This window comes from Serinus canaria, chromosome 4, assembly GCF_022539315.1.
Source record: "Serinus canaria isolate serCan28SL12 chromosome 4, serCan2020, whole genome shotgun sequence".
Classification (NCBI taxonomy): Eukaryota; Metazoa; Chordata; class Aves; order Passeriformes; family Fringillidae; genus Serinus; species Serinus canaria.
In genome coordinates this window covers 22,043,118-22,070,524 of record NC_066317.1, presented here as the reverse complement: position 1 = coordinate 22,070,524, position 27,407 = coordinate 22,043,118, and the positions used below count along the sequence as shown (strand labels likewise).

At 37.1% G+C, this 27,407-nt stretch overlaps 1 protein-coding gene and 1 long non-coding RNA gene across 8 annotated transcripts in view; one reads left to right on the top strand and one right to left on the bottom strand.

Moving 5' to 3' along the window:
- The window catches only part of RAP1GDS1 (Rap1 GTPase-GDP dissociation stimulator 1), a 90,684-nt gene that overhangs the window by 14,845 nt on the left and 48,432 nt on the right, over window positions 1-27,407 (bottom strand). For 5 of the 6 annotated variants that reach the window (XM_018926824.3, XM_018926825.3, XM_050974061.1 and 2 more), the window contains 4 exons: window positions 23,618-23,743; window positions 10,900-11,046; window positions 2,922-3,050; window positions 489-614 (listed from right to left, as the gene is read on the bottom strand). In XM_018926824.3, the coding sequence (XP_018782369.2) occupies window positions 489-614; window positions 2,922-3,050; window positions 10,900-11,046; window positions 23,618-23,743 (528 nt within the window). The remainder of the gene's footprint in view (window positions 1-488; window positions 615-2,921; window positions 3,051-10,899; window positions 11,047-23,617; window positions 23,744-27,407) is intronic. The other variant, XM_018926826.3, reaches the window with a different exon arrangement.
- On the top strand, window positions 4,450-27,027 carry LOC127059572 (uncharacterized). 2 transcript variants are annotated; one of them, XR_007777521.1, is made up of 4 exons: window positions 4,450-4,762; window positions 6,732-8,732; window positions 12,830-22,179; window positions 25,965-27,027. It is a non-coding gene; the product is annotated as an uncharacterized LOC127059572 (long non-coding RNA). The 2 variants fall into 2 exon arrangements; XR_007777520.1 differs by lacking the exon at window positions 25,965-27,027 and having other exon boundaries at window positions 12,830-23,611.

Below are 27,407 nucleotides of genomic sequence, written 5' to 3'. Positions count from 1 at the left end.
TCTCAATGAACAGTAAGGGCGGAGTGTCCAGCCCTTAGCTCTGCAATTGACATGCCCCTAGCAAAAATAATGTTATAGGAAATGGAACTGCCAGTGGCTCTGCAATTCCAGGAAATGATGTCCTGGTGCTCCAATGGTCTATGAACACTTGAGCCAATGTTTGCAGACAGATGTTGTCAAGCTCTCTAAAAAGCAGCTTTTGATATTCCCACTGTGGACAAAGAGCAATAAAATATAACATATTTGTATACAGAGTAAATCAGTGATGAAATTAGCATTAACAATGTGCTGGCTCCTGTCATATGCTCAACAATTGAGACCCATTCACTTTTCATGACACTACAATCACAAGGATCAGCTGCGGTGGCTTTGGAAGGAGACAGCCCACTACTCTGCATTTAGTGCCTGAAAACCACACCAATATACTGAAATGAAAAATACACATAAGAGAATGAGTAAAAGATAGAGTAAGAAAAAGAAATTCTCACCATTTTCTGCCAGGGGGGCCAAAACTTCAAAAATCATTTCTTTTTTATCATGCTCTATTTGCTTCTTGAACAGTTTCACAAGCTCTTCAGCAATGTTTGTGTAGGCAAACTGCTCTTTACTTGACTCTGTGAAGCAAAAGGAGAAAATCAGTATAAAGTAAACAAACCACCTAAGGTAGAACTACTTTTTCTCTTTGTTACCAGGTTTATTCAGCAAGATACTTACTGCTCTTCACAGACAAGAGCAATAGACTCATGCTTGTCACGAAAAGATAAATGTCTGACACTTTAAATTTGCTGACCTGAATTACTTATGGTTAAGGCTGTTAAAAATATATAAATATATGATTCAAGCCTGTTTGGTCTGGTTTTGCCCACCAAAATATAAGCTAGCTATAGAAACAGTAATAGTACAAAAAGAAGTCTTTGATTTCCCTCATCTTAACAGAAAGAAGAGCACTAAAGAGTTATATACTTCATTTTCTATGGAAGAGATGAAGATTTGCACCAAATGCTTTAATATTTACATGGTCTCATGATGATTTCTTTTGAAATCTGTGTGTGTCTGTTGCTGGGCCATCTCATACTGCACAGATACAGCATAAAGCATTTTACAGATGGGCGAGGTTCCTACCAGATTAGCCAGCAGGTCTTCAAATGTACATTCAGCAAAAGCATCTCTTATCCCATTGCCTGTATCATATTCCTCCTCACTGGCAGTATTACAAGGGATGCAGGTGGTAGGGCTGGTGCTCTGCATTCTCCAGTTGCCACCTCCTGAGGGCCATCTGCAGCCAGAAAACCTTCCAGCACCTTTGCTATTGCTCTGACAGATGCTTAGGGATTACTTTACTGTAGAACTGACCCCAAGGACTTGGGAAAAGCATGAACTGCAGTCCTGGACACTTTTGTGCACAACTCATCATTTTCTCTCACTGTGCATGGTTGCACAGTATATTCTATGTGGATTTTTGATCTTTCCAGTATTTTAGGAGATCCATCACTGGTTTGTGCCCTGCTTTGACACAGAATTAGAGATGTATAATGCTTTTCAAGGGATTCGTGCCATGCTGTTGTCTCGTAAGTGATGAAAAATGATATCCTCACCAAAAAAATTCCCTGAAGTTACAAGGAAAATAAAATAATACAGTTACAAGGTGATTGACTATTGCTTAAGGGAGAATAAAGTATTACAAAGAAAATTAATTTTGTGCCAGTCTTAAAGAACGAGCACCTTTTCAATGTGTATGAACTGGAAGAGAAGCAGCTGCTGTAAAGCTTCTTTCCCATGGTTCTCATTACTCAACAAGAGAGAGCTGGATCTTTCCAAAGAGGGAAAGGAAATTCTCAGTGAGTCTACCGTTTATTATATTTAATATTGTTAGGATTTTGGTTGCATTTAAGCACTAGGACTTCCAGTGTATGACTCTTACACTTTCTTCTGTGAAGACACAGTACACAGTGCCCAACCTGCAGACCTTTGATTCATTAATTTCTTTAGTTCTACCTTGATGGCTTTTTCTGCTGTTGATTTGTTAAGAAGAATTGTCTTCTGTAAATAAATTTATTATGTGTATGATCAAACTTAACTAGGTAACACGATACATTCTCTGGCCTTGAAATCTATGAGCTCAGGCCACCAAGTACTGCAAACTCAGAGATATATTTTTTGAATTTTGAACTGCTGAATGTTCTTAGATTATATCGTAAGTGCTATGTATTATTTACTGCAGTGTAAAAAAATCCCAATTCATCAAACTAGAATTTCCCCAAATATGTTAGCAAAAGAACAATATAAACCACAAATGTTAATAAAACACAGGCCTTAACAACCCATTGATTTACACGTGGTTGAATTCCAATGAAAACTGATCTGCTTGGAAAGACATCAGATCAAAGCAGGGCCACAGACTTCAATTTAAATGAAGTTCTAACTAAAATTAACATCTATTCATGATTTATACATGGAGGTATTTAGATTAGAGTATATTAAAATTCTGCACCTAAAATAATACTGTATATGCAGATTAATGACTGTGCCTGCCTCAATTTCATTCAGAGATTTTCATGAGCCAAATTTAATCTCGATAAAACTTTGTGGAGCTACACCAGGATACAATATTTATATTAATAATAAATAATTCACATTTAGTAGCAGTGCTATGGAAATACTGTTTAGATGATTTAAAATGTGCTTAGTTGAACTGAAGCACAGTAACATAAAACATGAGGTTGAATTAAGTACCCAAATAAATTTCAGTTACTGAAAGGGGGAAAAAAAAGAGACAACTATATATTCTAGAGAAAATAAGCAAAAATTACTTATCTGTTTTTGCTGAATGTACCAAAAGGACTTGGATGAGCTTTTGTTAGTCTTTAACTAAGACTTAACATTATGAAAACTGTATGTAAATTTGAGATTAGTGGACTTACCGAGTTCTGCTAAATTGCCAAATGCAACAAGGCACATTTCTGTCAGAGCTGCATTTTGGCAATGAATGCCCAACAATTTCACTAACGTAGGAATAACACCCATATTGATAAGCTGTGACTGCAAGGTATCTACGTAAAAAGAGAGTACAACAGTGAATTAGCATTTCTCTTCATAGTACTGCTCTTTTAACCAAAAAAGCATTTTTCACACAAAGCAACTTCTAGGCTAAGCAGCATTAAAATGTCTGTCTCCTCTACTCTTCAGACTAGGATTTGCTTCAGATTTGAGATATGGACTCATAATTCTTGTCCCTGGCAATGGAATGTGCTTCCAGAAATACTCCTTCCTGATCTGTTCATAGGGTACAGTGAATTATGCAGCTACTGACAATTTTGTGGTTATCAGGTTCCTAATAAATGTCAGGTTTGATTCTGGGCTCACTGAGACTAGCTGACTGAAATTGATCTGAACTAGGTCAATGAAACAGTGGTTTATCTAAGAGCTTTTTCTATATACTCTTTCTAAAATTAAAGATCAAAACTGGAAAATTAAAATTAGAATGAATATAAACTGGCACTGAAATAAACATGAAAAGTTTCATAAACACAGGAAGTCACAATGTAGATTATGAAGAGCTTGAGAAAAAAGAAAGTTTAATAAAGACAAAAAATGGAAGGTTTAAGAAAAGTCCTTAGAAGCCATTCTGATAATTTCTTGCATAGGATGAAAGTTTATAGTATTTACAAGTAAGAAAAGTATTGCTCCTAGGTGTCTGCAAATAGAAAGATGCTCTGATGGTTAGGCAGAAACATGATTGGTTTAAAAGATTATTTATAACAGTATTTCCTCTTACACATTTTACCTATAACATAGCAAAGAAGAAAAACATTGTTTCACAGTTGAATAGAATGAAGCAGACATAAACACACCAGATGTTGTTTAGTAATTTTCCTAAGCATCTCTTTTTCCTTTGTTTCTAAAGCACTTCAACTATGTTTAAATGTTACAGACTCAAAAGACATGGATCCAAAGCCCAGTGACATCAAGAGAATTGTATTACTTAATTTAGCTTTTGATCAAGCCCTACTGGTGAGTTCTGGGGTGGGTTTTTTTTGTTGTTTGTTCGTTTGTTTTTTCATTTGTTTGGTTGTTGGGTTTTTTTAGTATTGTTTTCTTGTTAAGGAATTCATTCTAGGCAACTGAAATCAGTTGGAGTTCTTATATCAGTGGCATCAGAGCCATAAGAAATTGCAGATTTTTATAGGGAGATAAAAGCATATGACATCTGAAGTTTAGCAAATTTAGAATCATCTCATATTCTTGAAAAACTCCTTGAAATTTTCATATAATGAAAATTATGAAAGATTCCAGAATGTTTACCTCATTTGTATTCAGTATAAAAATACTTTGATAATAATTATGAATTTGGTATCCCAAGTAAGTAAATGGCATGGTTATTATAGGTTATTGGGGATGAGCAGGAATCCTTATGGCTTGACATCTTTATAAAACTGTATTACTTACCAGTAACTGAATTTCCTTTTTTGGGGGATGGGATTACCTCTTCCACAGATTCGTGGTCTTTAGTGAAATTTGTGAGAACACCATGTCAGACACCAAAGAGCTGTTGAAGTTGTCAAATTTCAGGTAAGTACAAATTGTACTAGCGCATGCATTGAATGCCATTTTACCTCTGGCAGATGTGTGAGTCACTACTACACCCTCCTACTTCATTCCAAACTGACTGGAAAAATCTGTCTTTCAATAGGAAACCTGGGGAGAGAGGGAGATGGAATGGTTCTACAGAGAAAATTGTTGTGTGGGAGAACTCAAGTTACTGGTAAATAATCTGTTTTTGTCCTTGGTTTGTGATTGTCCTCTGTAAACACTTAAAAATTCTGAAGGAAAACTGGTCGTCATGGAGAGTGGGAGAACAAAGACACAAACCACAAATGCCATAGAAAATGATTTGGAAAGAAATTGTTTTGTTACTAGACTATACCTTTAGTCACTCTAAAAATCTCTGTATCCAGATGTAATGGATAAAGAGACAATCTCTATGGACTTAATTCCAATATCAGAAGCATAAACTCTCCATTTTGAGCAAGCTTTTAGTTCTGCTGTCTCTTCCTTAATACAAAATATATAAAAAGCATGAGGGAAACCACATAATCTTTGAAAGGACATAGGAATCTTAAGAGTCAGATAGAAAGATATATCATTGTTCAAGAGAGCACTGACTAAAGGACCTCTAGAATTTCCAAACTAAAAAAAAAAAAGAAAAAAACCCATATCCTAAGAAAGAACAATTGTATTGGGTCAAAAGTCAATTATTATACCAGACTCCATACCAGTCTGATTTCCCCAGAGTAGAAGGATGGCACCTGAGTACAGGAAATATCTACAGTGATAAGAATGGCATTACAAGAATTGACAATAAGGTAAACATTGCCTTAACAGCAGTAAGTGTTAATTTAAAACTTATAAATTTTCTCCTTTGACAAAGACAGGGCAACCCTGTGAGTCACAAAGCTGCACAGGAAGCAAGACCTTTGAAAACAAAAGGCTGCCAGCAGCTATTTGCTATGTTTATACTTAAGCCTGGGCTTGCCATACAAATTCTGGACCTGACATTTACATTTGTCATTATCACCAAGAGGAGGCTCTTTCTCTAGCAAAGTCTATTAAGCATTTTAAGAGAAAAGTATCAGGCATCTCACTGGTATGGAGACCTACAGCACTTTTCAGTTCAGATAAATTAAAAAGATCTAAGTGGTTCAGTCTCAGCTGGAGGAACTGCCAGCAGTTCTCTCTCTGCCCTAGGAAAACCTCAGCCTGGGTAACTTGGACTAACTGTGAATCTTGGCCTTTCACTGAAGGAAGTGTAAATGCCCTACTAGAGCAGGAAACCCTTCTGGGGAAACATGCATCCATCCTACAATCAGTTGCCTGACACAGGACTAAAGTGAGCCGTGACGCCAGGCAACGTTGTGTTTCAGGATGAAACAGCACTCCTGTCCACTCCTAAGCAGAACTTTATGCACAGAGAGCAGGAGGCATGAAAAACTGAAAGCCTCTCCTGAATATATGACTTAAAACCACAGTTTACACTGCTATCATGTGCTGCACTATGTCTGTGTGTTCTTTTGGGGTGAAAAGCACTGACAGTGATGCTGTACAGATGCATATACAGGTAGATAAAAGGCAATCAATACATGCGCCAGCACAAAGAATTACCTACCTAAAACTTGAATTTCAATGGCTCCATGTCCTTCGGTGACACACATGGAAACTCCAAAGAGTAAGATCTGAGGAGAATATCCCAAATTGAGAACTTTACTGGGGGCATTTTAGTTAAAAATGCTGATTTAGGCTAATTCATGATTTTGAAAAGAATTTCAGAAAACAACTCGTCATTTGTGTCCCAACAATAACTGTGATTATAATACTGAAGGAAAACTAGTTTTGTACAAATTGATGGCAATAATTTCATACCCTAGAGAAACCTGCTTGCAATCCCCACAGCTATGTTAAATCATGACAGAACATAAAAGTGACTGTACTGATTATCTCAGTGTGGTAAGGAATATACTTTTTAGCTGCTTTTGCATACTTTAGTTACTTTGCAATTCAGTATATTTAGGTCTCGAACATGGTAGGCATCTCTAGCTGTGATGTAAATGAAACAAAATGACAAGCATGAAAATTAGCAAAGGTAAGTCTTAGAAGGAAGCATTACTGAAATATTGCTGTCAGACCATAACAATGGTGCCATAAATCTCCCTTTCATTTCTAATATATTTACATAGCTTCTGCAGATGGTCAACCGTGCACATCAGACACCAACATTCACTCCAGTTGCTAAGAGTTTTGTGAGAATAAGAAAGGCTCAGCAGTTGTATGATTTAACATCAGGATGTCACATTTTACGAAGGTGCTGAAGGAAAGACAATCTCGAGAGACTGAAGTTTGCTATGAAATGAAATGAGGCAGCAATCTATAAAGGTAATTATTTTTATCTACATATATACGCTCACATATATAAATGTACGTATACTTTCACACGTGCATACTGTATCCAGTTAACTCCTGATCTCCAATTTGACTATCTAATAAGCCAATTGGCCTAGTTCTTCCATAATTTCTGCATTTCTTTAAAAAGCCTTCCTGGTTTGTTTTAGAGATCTTGAGAGACAACTTGTTACCTTATGGACTGATCCTATTTACTTGCAAATAGTCTTGCCTCACAGGATTATGGGATCTGCAGAAAAACCATTCATATTTCTAACACTTTTTACATGAGTGTTTGCATATGATTGTTAGTTTTATTAGATTAGTTATTAGTTTTCCCCTCTTTATCCAAGCCTGCTTTGCTTCTTGCTCTCAAGCAGATTAATGGCTACACAGAAGCTAATAACTGAGAGCAGGGATGAGCTATTTGTGTCTGATTAAATTTGGGTAGTAAAATAAAATTATGACAAGAGGGTTGAGATAACCTGGGCTGAAGGCAAAGGGATGTTTTCCATCAGAAAAAAACCCCTCTAATTTCTAGCAGTGCAATTAAATATCAACACTCTTTTTTTTTAAGCTTAAAAGAACTGCAAGAAATGCCAAAGTTTGAGTTTGTTGTCTTAACAATCGTAGTCACTATTGAAATTATAAGATACCAAGGAAGCAAAGAAAGAATTGAGAGACAGTAAGCAAAAATAATTCCTGAACACAAGCAGATGACACAAGATCCTTGTAAAAGGAATCCTATTTTTAAAGCTTAGACAACACTTCTATGATTGGAGTTACAATTGCAAGCCGAGTGTCCAGAATCAGGATGAGATACAAGAATGCTCCAATAATTTGCTCTGTTTAGGAAAAGGAAGTCTTACTTGTAGCTGCTCCTTACTTGCCTTTTTTTGTAAAACTCATGTATGATAAATCCCTTAAAGTACTCCAGACTGAGTCTCTCATGTTTAAAAAATTAAGGCAGTTGATAGTTACTACTAATGAAGTAGTAGCTATTGGAAAAAGAGGGCAATTAGCTGACTGAGAATGACAAACTGTTTGGAATCAACTAAGACAATTTATATACTCTTTTGCTCATAAAATGCTGATGATTAGAAAATATTAGGGTGTTCACAGATAATTAGATGCAACTAAGAACCAACTGTGCTGTAATGGTTCTTATCTGGATAGCTAGTACAAAGTAAAAGAGTGCGAGTCATTAAGAGCAGTTAAAGAAATCTTCCAAGTCCCCACCTGTAACTTTTTAACACAGCATGCCAAGCTGGAAAATATTATAGAAACATGAAAAGAGAATGTAGAAGTGCTATTTCAAAGGCTGAAACACTTCCTCCTTACCTAATATTTTTTCTTTTATTTTTGTCCAATTGGTTTCCATAACTACGGACAAAGAAATCTGTGACTCTAGGCTGCAATCCCTTACTGCTCACCCTTCAGCAAAACCAATGCAGTGTTTTATCTTCTTTGTAAGTAGCTGGGATCAAACCTTTGCAATAAATCCAAAAAATTGTATTCACTAAGTTGTGAGTATAATTAACTGTCAGGACAATCTCAGTTTTGATGTTTAATAGGTCAGCAAAGAACTGCATTTAGTCAGAATATTATTCACCTGCTGCTGCAATGCATGGAAGTGTATAGTTGACCTAGGCTCCACAGTTGACACTGACTGTTGTCCTATCACAGTGGCCCACAGGTGATATTTTTAGACCAGCTCACAATTACGGTCCAATTGTACTCATGACTCTTCAAACTGGCAAGACAGGTCAACTACCCATTTCTCCATTCACATGCTACAGGTATGGTCACTAAATTTTCTTCCAAAAATTCAGTCCTCTAAATCACTTTCTTTTTTTTTTTTTAATAATTGATTTGTCATATTATTTGGGGTTTAATTTAATGGTTGTAAATTCACAATTGTGAGAATAAGAAAGGCTCAGCAGTTGTATGATTTAACATCAGGATGTCACATTTTATGAAGGTGCTGAAGGACACAAATCTAGAGGACACAAATCTTATGCAATCTACCCATGAATGCTGGGCCAAACATGAGCTGGGTTCCTACAAAAGGGACCCTTCCTCATGGAGACAACCAAGTGTGTGGGGTGAGGTGGAGGTTTGGTAAACTCCCAGCACTCCTCCCTGATGGTAGAACACAGGGCTGGTGAGCACCCTGATTGAAGAGCTTGGAATACTCCTGCATTTCTCACTTCTGACACTGCTTCAGTGGCTCCTGTGAATAGTGTGAGATGAAAGATATCCTTTAGCAGAGAGGAGAGCAGCTAGTGAATCCTCCTGGCTGTCACTGAACCACACAACTGCTTTATTGATTGCATCAGAATAAGCTCTCTTACTAGATGGAATGAGTCATTTATTTAATGTTCCTAACAGTTAAGCTGTTCAGAGGCTGCTTGTTTGGGAGATTTATCTCATAATTAGTTTTCCTAGAGAAGATCTGCTGGGAGCTTGGTCACTGAAGCAAAACTGATAACAGTATCTCTACACATTGCTTTTGGATTCATCTGTCTTGAACTACCAAGTCTACTGTATGCTCATTAGTCTTAATTAATACAAAGCATTCTGGTAGCTTAGAAGTGAGAATATATATTTGCTCCAAATATTGTAACAAAGAAAAGTACTGAGTTAACACGATGAAATATAATAAATGTGATACTCATGCAAAGTAGTCAAGCAAAACAGATCCTGGAAACTATATGAAATGAAGGAACTAGAAAGTTGCTATTTAGAGAAGATGGAAGAAGTACTGTAAACAAGAATTCTTAGGTAATACAAAAAAAAAAAAAAAAAGAGGAAAAAGCCCAATGTAAGAACAAGCGAAAAAGATGAGACACATACAACAGTTATATTTGGAGCTGGATGAATAACGCAAAGAGCTGAGATCTCCAGAGAGATGGCACAGAAAACACACATGGAAACTACGCTAGGAGAGATGATAAAGCAGATTAAAAATGTATACAATAAAGCCTATGGACCATCCGGAAAAGTAGAAAAGTTTTGGGGACGTAGGATTGGAAAGTGAGTTACAGCAAGTGCTATCTTTCAGGAAATGGTGAGTAACTAATAAAGAAGATACTTCTTCCTAAGATGAAACACTGCAATTTAGGAAATGTAAAACAATATAACTATTAACTGTATTTGTAATCTGTGCCATTGCAAGTCAGGACAACAGCCTCTCTGTAGCCTTCCTAATGTATTCCAATTTTCTTCGCATTTTGAAAAATTGAAAATGTATGAATGTTGTAAATATATTTTGGCACATGAAAACACTTGTCTGCAGAAGCAAGCTAGGTACTAGTTTGTACAACTAATGTAGAATGCTATTGTGTTACTCTCAATGGTCAAGGGTTTCTCATTTAATATACTCTCATGTTTTTGTCCCAGTCCCTAAACATCTCCACTTAATAGGATAATTAACATAAACTTTTAATTGTAGACATGAAACAGTGTTGAACATACCTATAAATGATTTCCCATTTATCTTAGAACAATGCAACATATGGTTTTACTTACATTTCACAAGGAGAACTGTTTGGTATACATACCCTTAAATAATTAACAACACTGAACATCTACAACAAATTAGTCTTATGATGTTGATATTATTTGACAGTGGATTTAATGTAGCCTTCTAATTAGCTCCTGTAAATCTGTGTGAAGCACCTTTATGCTTTGCTTTCAGTCAAAGAAGTAAATTCCAGACGCTGATCTTAAAACTTCACACAATTTATGTTATATAGAATTGTGTCAGAAATATATCTAGTATTTTTGAGAACATAATTTTACTGAAACGGAAAATTGCATATGTGAATTAGGTCCCTGATCTCTTCAGAATAACTTAGTGTTAGGCATCCACAATATAAACCTACAGATGATTTTAACTTTTTATCTTTTTTTGTTGGGGTTGTTTTCCTGGTAGACATAAAGCAAACTTTCGGTGTTGTTTACCATTCTCATTGCTATAGTTCATCAGCATGCCACAAAAGACAGTCAAGAGCTTCTCACTGGCTGGATCTGTTTTACTGCACAGTGACCTTAAATGGTCCACTACAATATGTGCACCACCTGCATGGTCAACTGCGTTCCTGCCCTCATCTGTAAAACAAAGAGTTACATTAAAAAAAAATGAAACCAATCCCCACCATCGAATCCCGAACGTAACAGTAATCATACAAAATGAAGCTTTTAAACAGAGTGAAGTCATTCCTCCAGTGCTGTGAAATTCATCTAGAGAGATGCCTGAGGACCAATTTTTAGTGCAACAGAGCTAGGAAAGTTAAAACACCTACAACAAAAAGGATTAACCACCTGGCACTAATACCTTTGTAGAGAAGTCCAGTGTTTGAAGCAGAGCTGGTGGAGCTGATAAATAATAGTCTAAAGATGCACTGAATTTTGCCAGAGGGAGTTTCTGAGCACTTGACACAGCTTAGTCCATATACAGGTAAATTACTCTTGCTGTTACACAGATCAAGAAATTGAAATACAGAAAATAAACTGCTTGGATTACTTAAAAACAAAAAGGGGAATAAAATGGACAAAGCAGACAGAGGTGCTAGTTCCCAGTGGCAACCTTCTGCACTAAGTCTGCCACATAGCATATTCTCTGCACTTGTGTAGTTAAAATTTAATACCACTATCAGATACTTTTTGTATGGCTAAAAGAAAAAAGTACTTTGCATCTATAAAAGACTACAATGTTCTGAAGGGTTGTAAATAACACATCATAATCTTTGTATGGAACTCTTCCTGTATAACAAATCAGATTTGACACAACAGTGTAGGAATAAAGGGAAAATAGGCCTTCTATTACAGTAATCATCAATACTGCTTCCTTCCCCAGCAGAAAGCAATAAGCAATAGACAACAGTCAATAATCTAAATTCCAGGGCTTCCAAAAGGAGAGATTTGCATGTGAGCTACCACTAGAATCAGCTGGAAAATCTGGATGAAAACAAAACCTTGGGGGGGGGGAGGAGGAGGGACTCTCTAAAGTTTTGCAATATAAAAAAAATAAAATGCCCTCTCCTCAATTTCTTCATGGCCCCAAAGCAAATCTCCTCTTCTCCTTGTTATTCACCACTCTACTATCCCTCCTCTCTCTCCCCATCATATGTGCAGGTCAAGCTACCAAGTTTTCAGCATTCTGCAACATATTCAGCATGAAACCCAAGGCTGTACACATTTATAATATGATCTTCCACTGTAAAGTGTTCCACAGCTCTGCAAAAAGAAACTTCTAAATCTTCCAGTTCTTGTTAATACCATTCATGAACTTTATATACCCCTTATACTAAATATAAAAACCAGAATTCTAAGTATTGCATATAGGGACTTCAGAAAATTTGCTGAATGGAGCTGAAGGAAGGGTAATTCTTGGCAGGTCTTAAATTACTAGCAAAGAAGTAAGAATTTTGCAGAATAAATTCGCTGCCATGACTGTTTCCACCTTGGACAGGATCAGGATGTCAAAAAACTGTGTTTTGTGGCTGGCATGTCTATTTCATTTTGAAAAAGGAGAAATTATAATCTATTAAACACTAGGAGAGAACAAAATTCAAGGTAGGACTCTGTGTCAAGGAACAACTATTTCAAAAAGGACAAACAGAAAAGAAATTTCTCAGATCCTTGATGCCATAACAAACACAGCTCTAATGCTGAAACAAAAGAAGTCCTACATCAAAATACAGTGAAACAATATAGTCAGGTGTTTAGACTCAGTGCTTACATGTACTGAATCAGCAGAGAAGAAAAAGTAATTTGGGTTGCCATATTCAAGCACTCTGCTTTATTTATCCTCTTCTGGTATTTTTTACTAGAAAATTTATGTAAATACATAATTTTGTATTTAACTCATCCGTTCTGTGAATCAAAACAGGTATGCAAAATGAAACCAAATCACTGGTTCTGGATCAGATGGACTGAACGTGGTCCTCAAATTACTATCATGCAACTTAAATCAACAAACAAAGATGATAAATTCAGGTAAGAATCACATGTCAAGCTCGACTCTGTGTCTTGATGTTGATGAACTACATGTAAAATATGTAAGCAAAGTATAATAGACAGGTAGAGTTTGGTGAGTGTTTGGAAACAAGTGTTAAAACACCAAAAAAATTAGTTACAAGCCAAGTTCCTTACCTGGGCAGAATTTGGCAGAGCACTACTGAAAATTACTGTGTGATAATATTTTACAAAAAATCTAAGTCATGTATCATTTAAATTCAAACATCTCTGGTTTGTTAAAAACTGCTGCATAGTCTCTCATTTCAAATACATGACAAAACTCTATCCACATGTTTTTGTTAAGTAAACAGATCACCAGCTTCCGCTGTACAGACAGCAAAATTAAAGCAGGAAGATTCAGAAAGAAATCTCACTCCAGGAAATGTCTGGCCTTATGGTATACACAAAAAGTTAGGTACAAATGAACCTCAGAAGGTGGCAGGCTGTAAGAGCCAGCCTTTGACAAGACTGCATATGCTGGCAGACTTGTAAAGGAGATGCCAGAATGAGTCTGTTGCTCTCCCTCTTTCCCATGCTGGAGCTCACCCTGCATGGCTGCTTCTCTGCCCCAGGCAGCTGAGTGAAGAACAGACCTGGGTGAGTGCTATAATTAGGATCTCCTGGTGCTGCCTTCTTTGCCCAAGAGGATTAACTCAGCTCATTAGTGCAGGGCCACAAAGAATCTTGTGCCAGATGTTGGAGGAAAACCCTGAAGGTCCTGCCTACCCACTGCCAGCACTGCTGTGACACTCCACTGCATCCCCAAGCAGAAAGTGTAGTCCTGACTCAGAATGCTTCGTGTGCATTTCACCAACTCACTTCTCACTACTTCTCTGTCGCTAAGGAACAGATTTTGCACACAAGAATACTCATCAAACTCCAGATCATTTACAGTCAAAACAAGCCCACAGCATGTTGCTGCATCTTGTTCTCAATCCAACTATTACCTTGCAGTTCAGCAGCTCTATGAACTCCCACATTTAATGTGCTTCCAAGCCTCCCAGAAGCTATGTTGATTTTTTTTTCCTGTGACCTTTTTAAATAAACATTTGCTGTTCCTAAGAGATCAGTGATTGAACAGTTTAATGACAGCATTCACATTTCTGCTTAAAATGCTTCTCTGCAGCTCAAAGGGCAATGCTGCTCTGTAGCTTTTTTTAAGTACATGTAAAACAGTCTAAAGATGCTTAAGAAACCACACAGATTCTTTTCCCTGTAAAATATACATTAAGATTTTTTACAGAGTGAGTTATTACTTCACAATGTTCTCTAGCCCAATTCAACACAACTGTCTCTCAGAATTAGTACAATCTCTTTTTCTATCCTGAGTTGCTCAAAGGAGTTTTATGCAAAAAAAGGGGTTTAAGTGGATTATCAAATTACTGTAACTGTTGACATTCCCTCTATGAATAGTCTAGTCAAATCTTTCTGTTGCTCAACTGTGCCCAAAGTCAACAACCAAACTTTTTTTAATGTACAGGATTGTTAAATCTTTCCAATGTAGCACTTAGAGCAGTTTCAATTTGTTTTTCCCAAGCCGTTTGCATCACTTTCCCTTGAGTTTTTTTCCCTAATTCACCAAGCCCTAAACCAAATCATTAAGTCACAAAATGTTAACAGGAAAAAAAAACCTAAGTCAGGAAAAAATAGAAAGAGATATCAGAAAATATTTAGGCTTAAAAACTACACCCATTTCTCAGATGATCAGCTAGAAAATAATTTGATGGCATTTCTTAAAAATAAGCTTTTGGGCTTTAAGAGTTATACTTTGAAATGTTCTAGTTTTGTCTTGCAACTGGATACCTGAATTATCCTTTCCCCAATTCATATTCTGCACAAGTTTATTGGTTTAAATAGTTGCATTGGTATTAATGGTGCAAATCAGGGAGGGAAAGGATCATTGGCATGATCAAGGTCCCTGATTTGCATAAACCAAATTGCCAAGACAGCAAATTTGGGTGACATGGGAAAAATATAGTATTTATATAATTTTTAAAAAATTCTTTTTACTTGTGTAATGATCAAATTCTTTAAGTGACATACTGCCATTTTACTTTGATTACTTCATCGTTACTGCTTTTGGCTACATTCCTGCATTTTTTTACCAAAATATTGCTTAGATTGGACAGTGCTTTACAGATAACTTTTCCTTGCTTTTCTTAATTAAAAAAAGACAAACTAATCTACATTAGCCCAAATTGGGGGGTGGGAGGGACTGCTCTTTCTACATGTTCTATTTCTACTTTCCCCTGTTTTTTAATTAGGTCCTCTGTGCAAGACTTTGAGGTGAGGCACTCATTTGCTCCTGCTGCTTATTCTTTCACCAGAACCCATAATGGTCTGTGATAGCAAACTGGCTGCTGCAAGGAAATTATGATGTGACAGAGTATTACGAACATGTGTAAGGAAAAAACTGCAGGAATATAACTCCAAAGGAAAAAAAAATCCTGGTCACATGAGGAAAATAAAGAAAATATTCAAAAAGTAATGGCAAACCCTGAGCTAGTGTAAATGACATTATCTATGTGGACACTAGAAAAATAATGCCACTTATATAAACTGGGACTTTACCTTTTCTTTCCCTGCCTGAACACTGTAAGATTAAAACTTTCCACACAATGCTGCCATTCAGTTTTAACACTTGACTCTACTTTTTATCCTTAGTCTGGTTTGTGTATGCTTTTTGGTCACTGCTCCTGTCAGGTCTCTGACTGCATGACTACAGACCATAACCCTGTTACACAGCACACAGAAGCATTTCATTTATTTTATTTTTCAAGGAAAGGAAGCTTTATGTGATTATACTGCATTACTGGTGTTTGCTGCTTTTTCCATGTCTTCTGTGCAATAATGTCTCCAAGGGACATTATACAGCAATACTGTATTTTGAGATTCATGTTTTAATAATTTGAAAGATAATTTTTGGGATTGCTCTGTATTGCACTGAAACTTCCCTTTCCTTTATTAATTCCTTTAGGAATTATAATGCTGATTACCAGAAGTACAGTTTTGTTTTATTTGCTTACTAGTTAAAATTAATCAATGTGGTCTTAAGTGTTTTGCTTTATAAAGAAAAAAACAATCTTGAATTAGTTATGCTTGCTTCAGATAACAGAATTGTCCTGTAGTCAGTTCATCTTAAAATGCTGGCAGCTATCCTTAGCCCTAAGGGTAAGCATTGAAGGTACTGTTTGATAAGTTATTATTTTAGAATAATTGCTAAAATAGTAAATATGTAAACAGTAAACTAGGAGAACATTATCTTTTAATACCGCCCCTTCAAGGACTGAAAACAGGCAGAGTTGATATTTTTGGATAAAACTGTTGCCAGCAATTTTTTTGGCTGATGACAACTGATGCAGCAGTGTATTGGCCCTCTTATGCAACTTGTTTGTACTAACAAACAAATACAAATTTTGAATGTATCCAAACAGAGATCTAGGGATATTTTTGGTAGCCTCTTTGATATGTTCAATGTGTGAACCACAGGATATCAATGCTCTCAAGCCCTAATCTCTTTCATGAGTTCTTTTGTCTACGGAGTCAGGAGCTTGGCAGAACATTTAAAGGGAAAGGTAAGTGTGCAGGTATTGAAATCTCCCTAATGCTCTGTTGAGGTAGCAGTCAAATGCAAGCTGGATTCAATTTAATTTCAGAATTTAATTTCAATAATATTTGCTTATTAGTCATATTCCTCTTATGCCATATTAATACAAGAAAAATAATGTGTTTCTCATTTCAGACAAAAGAACAGTGATGAATTTACTGCTCAAGACTACAATAGTTTACTTCCAGTCAAATGCAACTAGTGGATCTGATATTCTAATATAGCAGCAGAAATGTTTTTAGCAGCAACAAGCCATACAACACTACTAGACTCAGTATTGGCAAGTAATTTGTTCTGGATTCTGAAGATACTTCAGCATGTAATTAAAATGTAGTAATTACTGCTACTGAATTCTGTTTGAAATTAAAGTCAACTTAGAGAAGAAGAGAATGTTCCATGTAGATATACTAAAGGTATAGGTCCTCAAAGTTGAATGTAGCTTTGCCTGCCTTCTCATATACAATATGCTTACAGCAGACTCTTCAGTTGATTTTATAACTCTATGAAACTCCTTAGTAATTCTATTGCAGTCAAACAAATTATTCTAGGTTTATGAGAGTGTAAGTCAGACCTGAAGCCAGCTTAGTATTTCATACAGCACAAAATAAATCATGGAACCCAATTACACAGTAAAACAGCAGGCAGTTTCTCTACACTGGAAAACAGGCATTTATAGAATCTTGCTATTAACAGAATAGACCCACACACCACAATTAATTTAGAATTCCTACTCCCAGGCCTGCAGTGCAATGTTGTCTCTCAGCTTCAGACTCTCCAAGAGGAAGGGTGTGAAGTGAGCAGGGCATGGTCACAGTCTGGTGCAGAACAGGAGTGTGCTGCCGGCTGCTACTGAAAGGAGCCCAAATGAGCTGTGGGTCTCCACCAAAGCAGCCAGAGGAGCAATCCCAGAAAGTGTGAAACCCATGGGTATTTGGAATAGGTTGGGAGAAGCCCAAGAAAGGCTTTCCTTCTTTTCCAAGAAAGAAAAAGTAAAACAAAATCAAAAGAATCCACCATAAAGCATATGTGTGGATTCTACCAGGGTACTTTTCTTTCCTTGCTAGAAAAAGAAAGGCAATTATTCCAAGAATTGAAAAAGCAATAAGTGGACCTGGGATCTACAAACAGCTGAGGCAAGTCCTAGGTTTGGGGTCAGTGCTATTTGTCCAAAGTCATGAAGCCTAGGAGGAGCCTAGTCTGAGAACTCATCACCTCTTAAATGTCTTTTTTCTGATGGTCTAGAAAGATTTCCTCATCGTTCTGATTCCATTTAGGCCAGCTGTAAAATAAGAAGTTAGAATAATATTGTTTAACAGCTTCCTAAGAACATTCATGATTAACTGCAAGTAAGAACTTAGTATTACTGAGGAAGTATATGTTGGCATACATACACTCTAGTTTTTAGCTGATGCAACACTTGTGTGCAGAGCCTTGGACAAAAACCTGCACTATCAAGGACCTCTAAAGTAAAAATGCCTTGTTTTTTTAAGACTGAGGCATCTAAAGGTAAAGCACTATTACTGTACAGTCAAAACCTTGAATTTGAATTCTCTGCAAGCAAAACACTCAGTTTTCAAGCAACAATTTAAGGACTCTGGTCTTGATATCTTGGTATTTCTTGGGAAACATCTTAGTAGGTGGCATATGCATTTGGTAGGATTTAGTACAATGATAAGTGAAAAATTGTGCTAAGATGTTGCCTAGCTGCATGAATCAGGGTGACCTTCATAAAAATGATTAGCCAGTAGTGTACCATTATCTACATCAGTTGTGTTCTAGAATTCTGCTGGTTTTCCATACGGTAATGAAAAAGGTTATGCCATCTTTTGAAGAAAACTGAATTTGACTTCTTTCCAGTATGTTTTATTTTAAAGTGTCTGATTTTCTCCTGTAGACCTGAAATGAATTGTATCTCCTGAGAGAACACAACTGTACAATTGAGCTGTTTCTTATTTTTGTACTTAGCCTTTTGTACTAGATCCCCACAAGATATCTGTACATTCTTATAAAATAGGCAGCTGAGGTTACGGAATTTATAGCACATATAAGATCTTTTTAACAAGATGTGATAAAATGTTCATGTTCTGGAGTTGAGGCTGAGATGAAGAGGGATCTGGTTTTATGTGAAAGGCCACGTAGCTGAAATTCAGCTAGGAGGCTTGCCATCAATACAAGTAAGACTGCAAAGATAACAAAGAAATATACAGCTTGGGAAATGAGAAAAGGACCCAATAAATCTCCTGCTGAGAAAGGTAGATAAGCAGCTGTCAGAGGAGATATAGAACGAGCTGGCATTTTTAGCTTCTTTCCAACTCTGTAAGATGCTTACATACCAAGTATGGTTGCTAAGAGCATGTACCCAAGCTGGCGGTTTCATGAAGAAACAAGGCTGTGGTTCAAAAAGTAACTTCTGGATTACACAAGGTCTCTAAACACTACCATTAATATGTATATTATGGAAGGGCAGAATGGGAAATTTTTCATTTCCACTACAAGATATATGGAGAGCTTAATTCCCTTTGCTAGCTTTCAGAATATGTGAATGCTCTAAACAGCAAGAAGGAAATATTTTCTAATGGGTAAGAGCCTGATCTAATTGTAACTGAAGTCAATCAGAATGCCTCCCTCTAGTTTGTATGGCTTCTGAATCAGGCTCTAAATATACCAGCCTTTCACTTCCTCTCAGATTATCATTTTATAGTATAAGTATGGCAGTCTCTATCATGTGCACAGTGCTATATAAAAACAGAAAAATAGTTTGTCAATCACTTCAGAACTGAAGTACTTAACAAGTTACCTGTCCAAACATAACTGAGATTAGGATAGTATGTGCATTGCAAACTTCATGATAAAAAATATTGGGAGGCTATTATTTGCTACGAAAATACTACTAATTTAATACAGCATCATCATCCACTAAAATTCTTGATAAAATTTTTTTGATTGGTCTGATCTTTCACCTAGACAAACTGCACTGGTGTGGTGGATGTCAGAGTAGGAGAGAGACCTGGCTACAAACAGGTTTTGTCTTTCTCCCACATTGTCTTGTTGTTGGTCTTGCAAGAAAGTAGGCCCAAGTTGAAAACTGTAGTCTCAGTTTCCCTGTCCCCCTTGCACTTGATCAGCCACATGAGACCAGTCACCAGACTCTTCCCAGCCTACTGTGAAAAAAGCCACCAGAGAGAGCTGAAGAGTGTACTAATCACCGGTGTTCATTACGTGATCACAAAGTGCAATTTGGATAATGCTTTGCTTTAACTTAATACCCCAGTGGCCAGAGCTGATGGTAGCAAATAATTCTTAGGCTTTATCTAGAGCAGAATTAGCCATGCTGCACTGACCTAACACGTTGCTTTTTGCAGCAAGAACCATATTGAACATAACCTTTTCAAAAGATGGAGATGAGATCTTTACATTGCATGTGGAGCCAAGGTGCAGGGAGAACTTAGAAGAGTTTGGGAGGTATCCCTTATTTGTAACATCTGTACCTCTGTAATATACCTTAAAGGGCAAACTTCCTAAAGAAACAGCAACAGGAGGAACGACAGGAGGGGATGGAGAGACAGACACTAGAAAGGTACCTATAGTTTGACTCATGGATAAAGAGTGGTGAGGCAGCTAGGATAGGTGTTATGCTCTGACTGGACAATTCCTAAGAATTGAGCTTTGCTTATAAGCAAAACCACATAACTGATAATTAAAAGGAAAGAATGGGCTAGGAGCTTTGCACCTAATAATATAGGTCTGATAAAATTCTGCCCATGAATGAGGCCAAGGATTCTGTTGTCTGGGAATTTGGAAATACAAGCAGCTGTACTTGGTACAGGCTGTAGATATAATACGGGAGAAAGCAGGAGGGAGGAGAGATCATGTCTCCATTTCTTTACTTTGTACTTTCTCCTTTGATGAAAATTTGAGGGCTGAGGTGTATGTGGCATTTACTAGAGAAAGTGTGTAGAACAATTACAGGCTGTACAGGAACATGAAGTAATGTATCTGTTCTTAAACTGTAGGGCTGCACTGGACAATCTGCATACAGTTGCTTGTGACAGTCTGCAATTCATTATTTCTGACTTAAAATCTTTTTATCTGCCTCAATTGTTTCTTGTATCTCTGCACACATGAGGAAGGCTGGAAGACCAGAACCTCATCAGTACTAACAAAGCTTCCTTCTATCCTGCTTTGCAATTATATTTGCTTGTATTTTTGATGTTCAGAGATTCACACTACATAGATTTCTTCAAAACAAATACTTTAAAAGGGATGCTCTCAAGGCTGCTTGGTAAAAGTCTGACCTATTTTTTTCCTCTTTAACTGCTTATGTAATGCATTCAATTCTCTATATTTTCTTCCATGTTCAAGTAGGTAATTAAGTAGGGTTTTGAGGGCTAACACATGTGAGGACCAAGACAATAACAGGTCTACCCCAAACATAATAGACAAGAAAATCTATCAGTAAGTCAACAAATTTTCATATCATGTTTTCTGTGAGGAAATGAATCTTTTCAGTGAGGTCTTTGGCCAGGTGTAATTCCCCTTTAACTCATAGAAGGTACTAAATCTCTCTCAGCACTGGGACTTAGTCATGAATTACCTTTCCACAGTAGCTGTGTTCCAGGAGTAGCCACTCCTGAAATTAGGAAATAGTCTTGCCTTCATGCAGCAACTCTGGTATCTGTGAACATTGAGGAACTACTGCCATTTTCCTTTGGAAAAACAATTCAGGCAATCCTTGTCCTCTTCAAGGCCAGTTTTAAGTGGCTTTCCCTGCAGAAGGAGCTGTTTGTCCCACAACTTTAATCCTGCACCACGCCAACTTCTCTCAGAAATAGAGACCTGATTCACTCTGGCACAAGCTGTCACTAAACAAGGTGATGCATGCTTGCTGGGATGAAATACAGGACAACTGGGCTTTCAATATTAAGAAATACTGCTATGAGCCATCCAATATGGACTTTATTGCATAGGCTCAGCTTAACATTGATTTAGGACTTAGAGACATTCCTCATTGCTGCATGTTATAGTAACATGGCCAGCAGCACTGAAAAAAAAAAGTTCATGTAACTGGAAAAATCTAGTTTCTGATGTATTTCAAATTCTTCTACAAATCACAATTACCAGAAGGGTAACAGATGCTTTTGTCTCAATTGAAAAAAATTACTATCAATATGTTGCATTTTTAATTAGAACTACCATCTTCCACATCTTGTCTTTTTTATACTTTATATCTCCTTCTTAGGGAAAACCAAAAGTAAGAAAATGAGATATATTACATTTTCTAGTAATAGGTATACTGAAAGTATTTGTCCTAAAGAAGAATTTAGGATAGAGTGCATAACTATTTAATAATTACACATTAAGTTAACAGCAAATGTCAGATAGGATGGATGTGATAACTAAGCACTGTAAATAGTCTCCTCCACTGAAATCCAATATGCTAACCTTGATTTTTGTCACATTTTATTACACTTTACTCATTAATTTTATTCACATACACAGGGAAGGTAGTGACTGTCCTCCCACAGGAGCATGACAACACATGGCACACAGAACACATCACTGCCTACTGTAGATTTTATCAGTGCTAGCTTTGCTCCACAGAAGGACAACACAAGGTGAGTAATACAGTTTTCTGTATAGGATAAATTCTGCAATTCAAAAGCCAATAGCAGTCCACAAAACCTCACACTACAAATCCATTTCTAGGTGCCCTTATTGTATTTCATGAAAAAATGTGGGATGAACAATAATGACATGAACAGTTACATAGATTTTACTTATATGAAATAAACCAGTGCACCTGAGAGTGACCTTGATTTCATACATAATCCTGAAACAGAATAGAATAAATAAATTATGTTATAGGAAGCTTAACAGCTTCTTTGTGAAGTTTCCATTGGGAAGCAGCTGTTCACTTGATTGGTCACCTTAAAGAAAACCCTAAATGAAAGAATTATATACATTAACATCCTCAAGCAGTAGTTGTCTGTAACTGGAAATGCCAATATATGATTAACCTCCCTGAGGTCAAAGGCAAGGTAATTTAAAACAACATAAAATGTAAATTTTCAAACTCAGATGAAAAACATAGCAAGGAGAAAGGTTACAGCCAGTATTCATACAGCAGAACTTTTGGTAAACATCGTATGCAGAAAAATTCTCACCATATAAATTAAGTCACTAACTCTCAGGATAACAAAATGATTTTACAATTTCATCTCACTTCCCATCTGCAGACATCCATAATTCCTTCATGTGCAACATGTTCCTGGCGTCTCTGCTTCTGCACCATATTTATTGTGCACAGGCTTTTTTCAAAATTTTGAAGTAAGGGATAATGAGGCTGCATTTTCAAAACAATGCAACCGCTGGTTTGGTTTTGCAGATGACACACCCATGCATGTAATCAGCACATGCAGTCACACTTGCATTTCAAATCTCAATTGCTTCTCATCGTAAAAATTTATTGTGCCCATAAAAAGCTAAAAAGCCTAACCAATGTTCCCCCACCCCCCTTGACTACCAAAAATACAAACATGTAATCCTGGAGCAACTGATTGGCCACATAAGAATTTTGAGAATCAGCAACATAACTCAGGCATCATTTCAGCCACATATGCAGCTCTGCAGAGATTTGACTCTGCACAGATTTGAGACTAGAATATGAGTGTTCCATTCTGACTCTGTTCCATTTCAACACATTCGGTCTGAGGAAAAATTAACTGTTCAGTGTCTCTGCATATGTAGCATCTGCTTCTTAAAAACCTAGTTCATTATGTTTGAAAAAACAAAAAACCAAACCCAGGATCAGAAAACCTTTCTATTTTATATCCAGTTGTATTACAGTATTGAAAACATGTTTTAATCTTTCTGTCACAAAAGCATTATGAAGGTGCGATGTTCAATTTTCTCATCCAATCAGAAGAATCGTGGGGTAAATAATAACCAAGAAAAGAGGAAAATGACCCCGCAGCACAAAGGATACAGAACATCAAAACACTCCCCTCCCTTCCACAAGAGCAAGTACAAAATACAGCAGATTTCAACACTCACGGCTATCGTAGCATATATTGCCCAGGGCACGTCCTGTTTGAAGCAAAACTTCCTGGTCTTTGCAGTTTAAAAGCTGCACCAAGGGAGGGATCAGCCCAGCATCCACACAGGGGTTCCGCATGAATTCTGCAAATAAAGCAGAATTAATGCCAGGCCAGCTATTCCCAATCCCATCAATCCCAGCTACAATGGCCTGGCAACTGGGCCTTTTGTGTGCTCTAAACACATGCACAGACAAGCAATGTAAATTCTCATGCAAGTTTTTAGAGAATAAGCCCAAGTCAGGATTTGGGCTTAATTCTTTCAATTATTTACTAATTTAGAAGGAATTAAGGGCATTAATTGACTTCCATGGAAACTAATTTAACACAGATCAGACAATGCATATTTTTTGCATCACAAAGAAGTGCTGCAAAGAACAGTGAATTCACAACAAATTCAACATAAACTAGAATTTCTAAGTAACATAAAAGATGACTTTAAACTAGTATTCTAGAGCAGCATTTTTTACTCTCTATTGCCTTAATTAGAATTCCAGAAAAGCTTTTGCTTTAAGACAATTAAAAAAAAAAAAAAGAAAAAAGCTCAGTAACAGGCTTTTATTTAGAAGGTGAAGAAAAGAACAGAAAAAGAGGATGAGAAATACAAGACTTTACGTGAGCCCAAAGGCCTGTAGCTTTCTACAATCTAACTGATGCCCACCATGGGAGGAAAGGTAGAGGACCCATCTACTGGGAAGCTCTCTGCACTTCCTTCCTGCTATGCCACAGAGAACCAAAGAATTATTTTACATCTGTGCAAGTCATAGAGAACTATCCTGGTGTCAGAGACATAAAGGGCAGTTCTACAGAAGGAGATACAGGTAGACAGGCACTGTGCTGCACATTTTAAAAAGGTGGTTTATAGAAGGAACCACCTGATAACACCAGTGTTATTTCACAGTTTACTAAAGAGCAGCCTTTAAAGATGTAGTATTGTAAGGCAAATGGTCAATATATTTTTGATTTGTTCTGAACTGCAAATTATCACAGAATCATAGAGTGGGTAAGATTGGAAGGGACTTCAATGCCTCATCTGGTCCAACCTTCCTGCTCAAGCAGGGTCATCCCAGAGCAGAGGGCATAGGATTGCATCCAGATGGTTCTTGGATAACTGCAGTGAAAGAGACTCCACAACCCCTCTGGGCAATCTGTTGCAGTGCTTGGTCACCCATACAATAAAGAAGTTCTTCCTTGTACATTGGTAAGGTCCCCTCTCTGTCATCTCTTCTCAAGGCTGAACAGACGCAGCTCCCTCAGCCTTTCCTTGTAAGAGATGCTCCAGTTCCTTCTCACCCTTGTAGCCTCTGCTGGACCTGCTCCAGGAGCTCTACGTCTCTCTTGTACAGAGGAACCCAAAACTGGACACTAATCAGGATAAAGCCTCACCAGGGCTGAGCAGAGGGGCAAGTTATGTCTCTTCCTGATCCTAAACAATATTGGATCTTTCAGAATCAATTAATCTTTTTGTTACTGAATCATTTATGAGACAGAATGGACCAGGGTGTACAATCCCCCTAAAAACATAAGAGAAAATGTTTTTGAGTCTGGACCAACAGAATTCCTCATGCCAATAACATTGATTTCATACAATGCTTGAAGTACAAATACATCTTCTCAAATACTCCATTTGTTTCACCTATTACAATGTTCTCTGATGTTCTGGTAGCTACAAAATCTAGTCTCTTTTGTATTTAATCCTGCAATGTTATTTTAACATTGTTAGAGGTCAATGTTATTTTAAAGAATTGTTAGAGGTAAGTAATGATCATGTGATGATATGAGTCGGATACATCAACACACAGATTAAGAAGAATAAGCAACATCTGTACACTTGCACAGGTCCAAGAAAAGATAGATGTGAGCACAATTAACCCACCTTCCCAAGATACTGTAATGTTTTAGAACTGTGACTAGATGCTATAGTGTGATAAATGGTGATAGTATCCATTGTAATGAACAAAACAAATATCAGATACATCTGGTCTTTAAAATTGGTCTTGCCATGTCCTTGTAACATTTAGTAAATTTCTTTATTGCCCACTTTCAACTTCATTGCAATGTTTATTTATTAGAAGTATTTAATTTCTTCCCCTGTCTGCTCTGTCCCCTCAGCCTCTTCCTCTCAATTGCCTGCAAAAACTCTTCCCTGTTCCTCAGCTATCCCTGAATCACTTTCTTTTACACCCAGTAACTTATCATAGTCTCTACATCATCAAAGTCAGGTGCTTTTTTTTCTCCTAGTCTGTATCAGGAAATGAAACTTGCTCTCTCCTAAAAGACCTCTGTCTATTCTGCTGTTTGTTTAGGTTCTTCCTCATGCGCTGAAAAGGAATAAGAAACCCTTCCTCCACTCCCCCTCCATCTGGAGTGAGTGGTAGGTTTTACAGCAACAAAATCATCGGTCAATCGCTGAGCAAACTTGTGTTTATCAAGGTCATGTAAGAGCAAGAAGTAAAAGAAACGGTGCCATATGTATCAAAATAGATCTGTGAAACAAGAACAAAGATGTGGTAACTGCAACTACTTTTGCAGCTGATACTACACAGGAGTAATAGGAGAATGAGACAGTAATTGAGAACAGAGTCTTTAAAAGCTTTCCACTAAACTGGGAGAGAAGTGAAGCAGATCCTTTGAAGAAAACAGCAAAGAATCACTTAAGAAGTTAAGAGAAGAACCACTAAGGACAGAGTAACATAAACCAAAAGAAGGACAAGATTTTGGAAGTGAAATGTAATTGTGTTGTAGTATTACAGACTGTGAAGATGATGCTCTCTCATTGCTGCACCTGGCAAAGAAGACAAGACTAAAAACCTTGGAAGAGGGTTTAAAAGGTCTACAGTGGAGAGAGAAACTCCATGTAACAAGTTCATCTGAGCCTTCAGGATGCTCACAGTTGAAAGGCAAATAGCTGTAGCTGGAGAGATATGAGTGACTAAAGGGAGTTTTGTATGTTTGGGTGTTTAAAATAGAAGAAACAGATATGAGCTCAAGCTGGGAGGAGGAAGAGTCATGTGAGCAGAGGAGGTGAAACAGCAAGAGCATGAAGAGGTGAAGAGATGAAACACGACAAAGCTGCCAAGGCAAGTAGAGAGATTTGATGTGATCAGATGGGTGTGCATATGATCAGATGAGGGGAATGTAAGAGGAAAACAAGAAGTGGGGAAGAAAAAGATGCTGTTGTATCAGTAGCACCCAAAATTACTCCCAGTTCTGGCAGTAACTGCGTGGCATGACCACCCAAGAAATAGGTTTAATGCCTACTATACATTGAATGTTGATAACACAAATTTCTCAAAGTGCCCTAAAGTTTGTTGAAAACAGGTACAATATTTTTATGCAATAAAATGAAGAAAACAGCAGAAGTCAAATGAGGTATTCCCTCCTAACCTGCTTAAGCAACTATTTCAACAGAGTTAGAAACCAATGAGAAATACCCAGATGATCTCAGTCTTGAAAGCACTGGGACCTTAAATAATTTCTAAATATCTTCACTTTAATCTGGGCTGAGGTCCCAGTTACACCTGCTAATGACTCTCAGGAAAAGACAAAAGCTATTTTGTATGATGAACCAGGTTAAAATGCCAGCTTTTTTGAGAGTGTACATAATGCATCAGTTTAAAAGCTGTCAGGGAAAAGGACACATTAGAAACTATTCAGACATTTCACATGTGATTTCAGATACTGGTTAAAATGCTCTGCAAGGGAATCTCTGCAGAAACAATATATAGTAATCAGTTTAGCTATTGTGA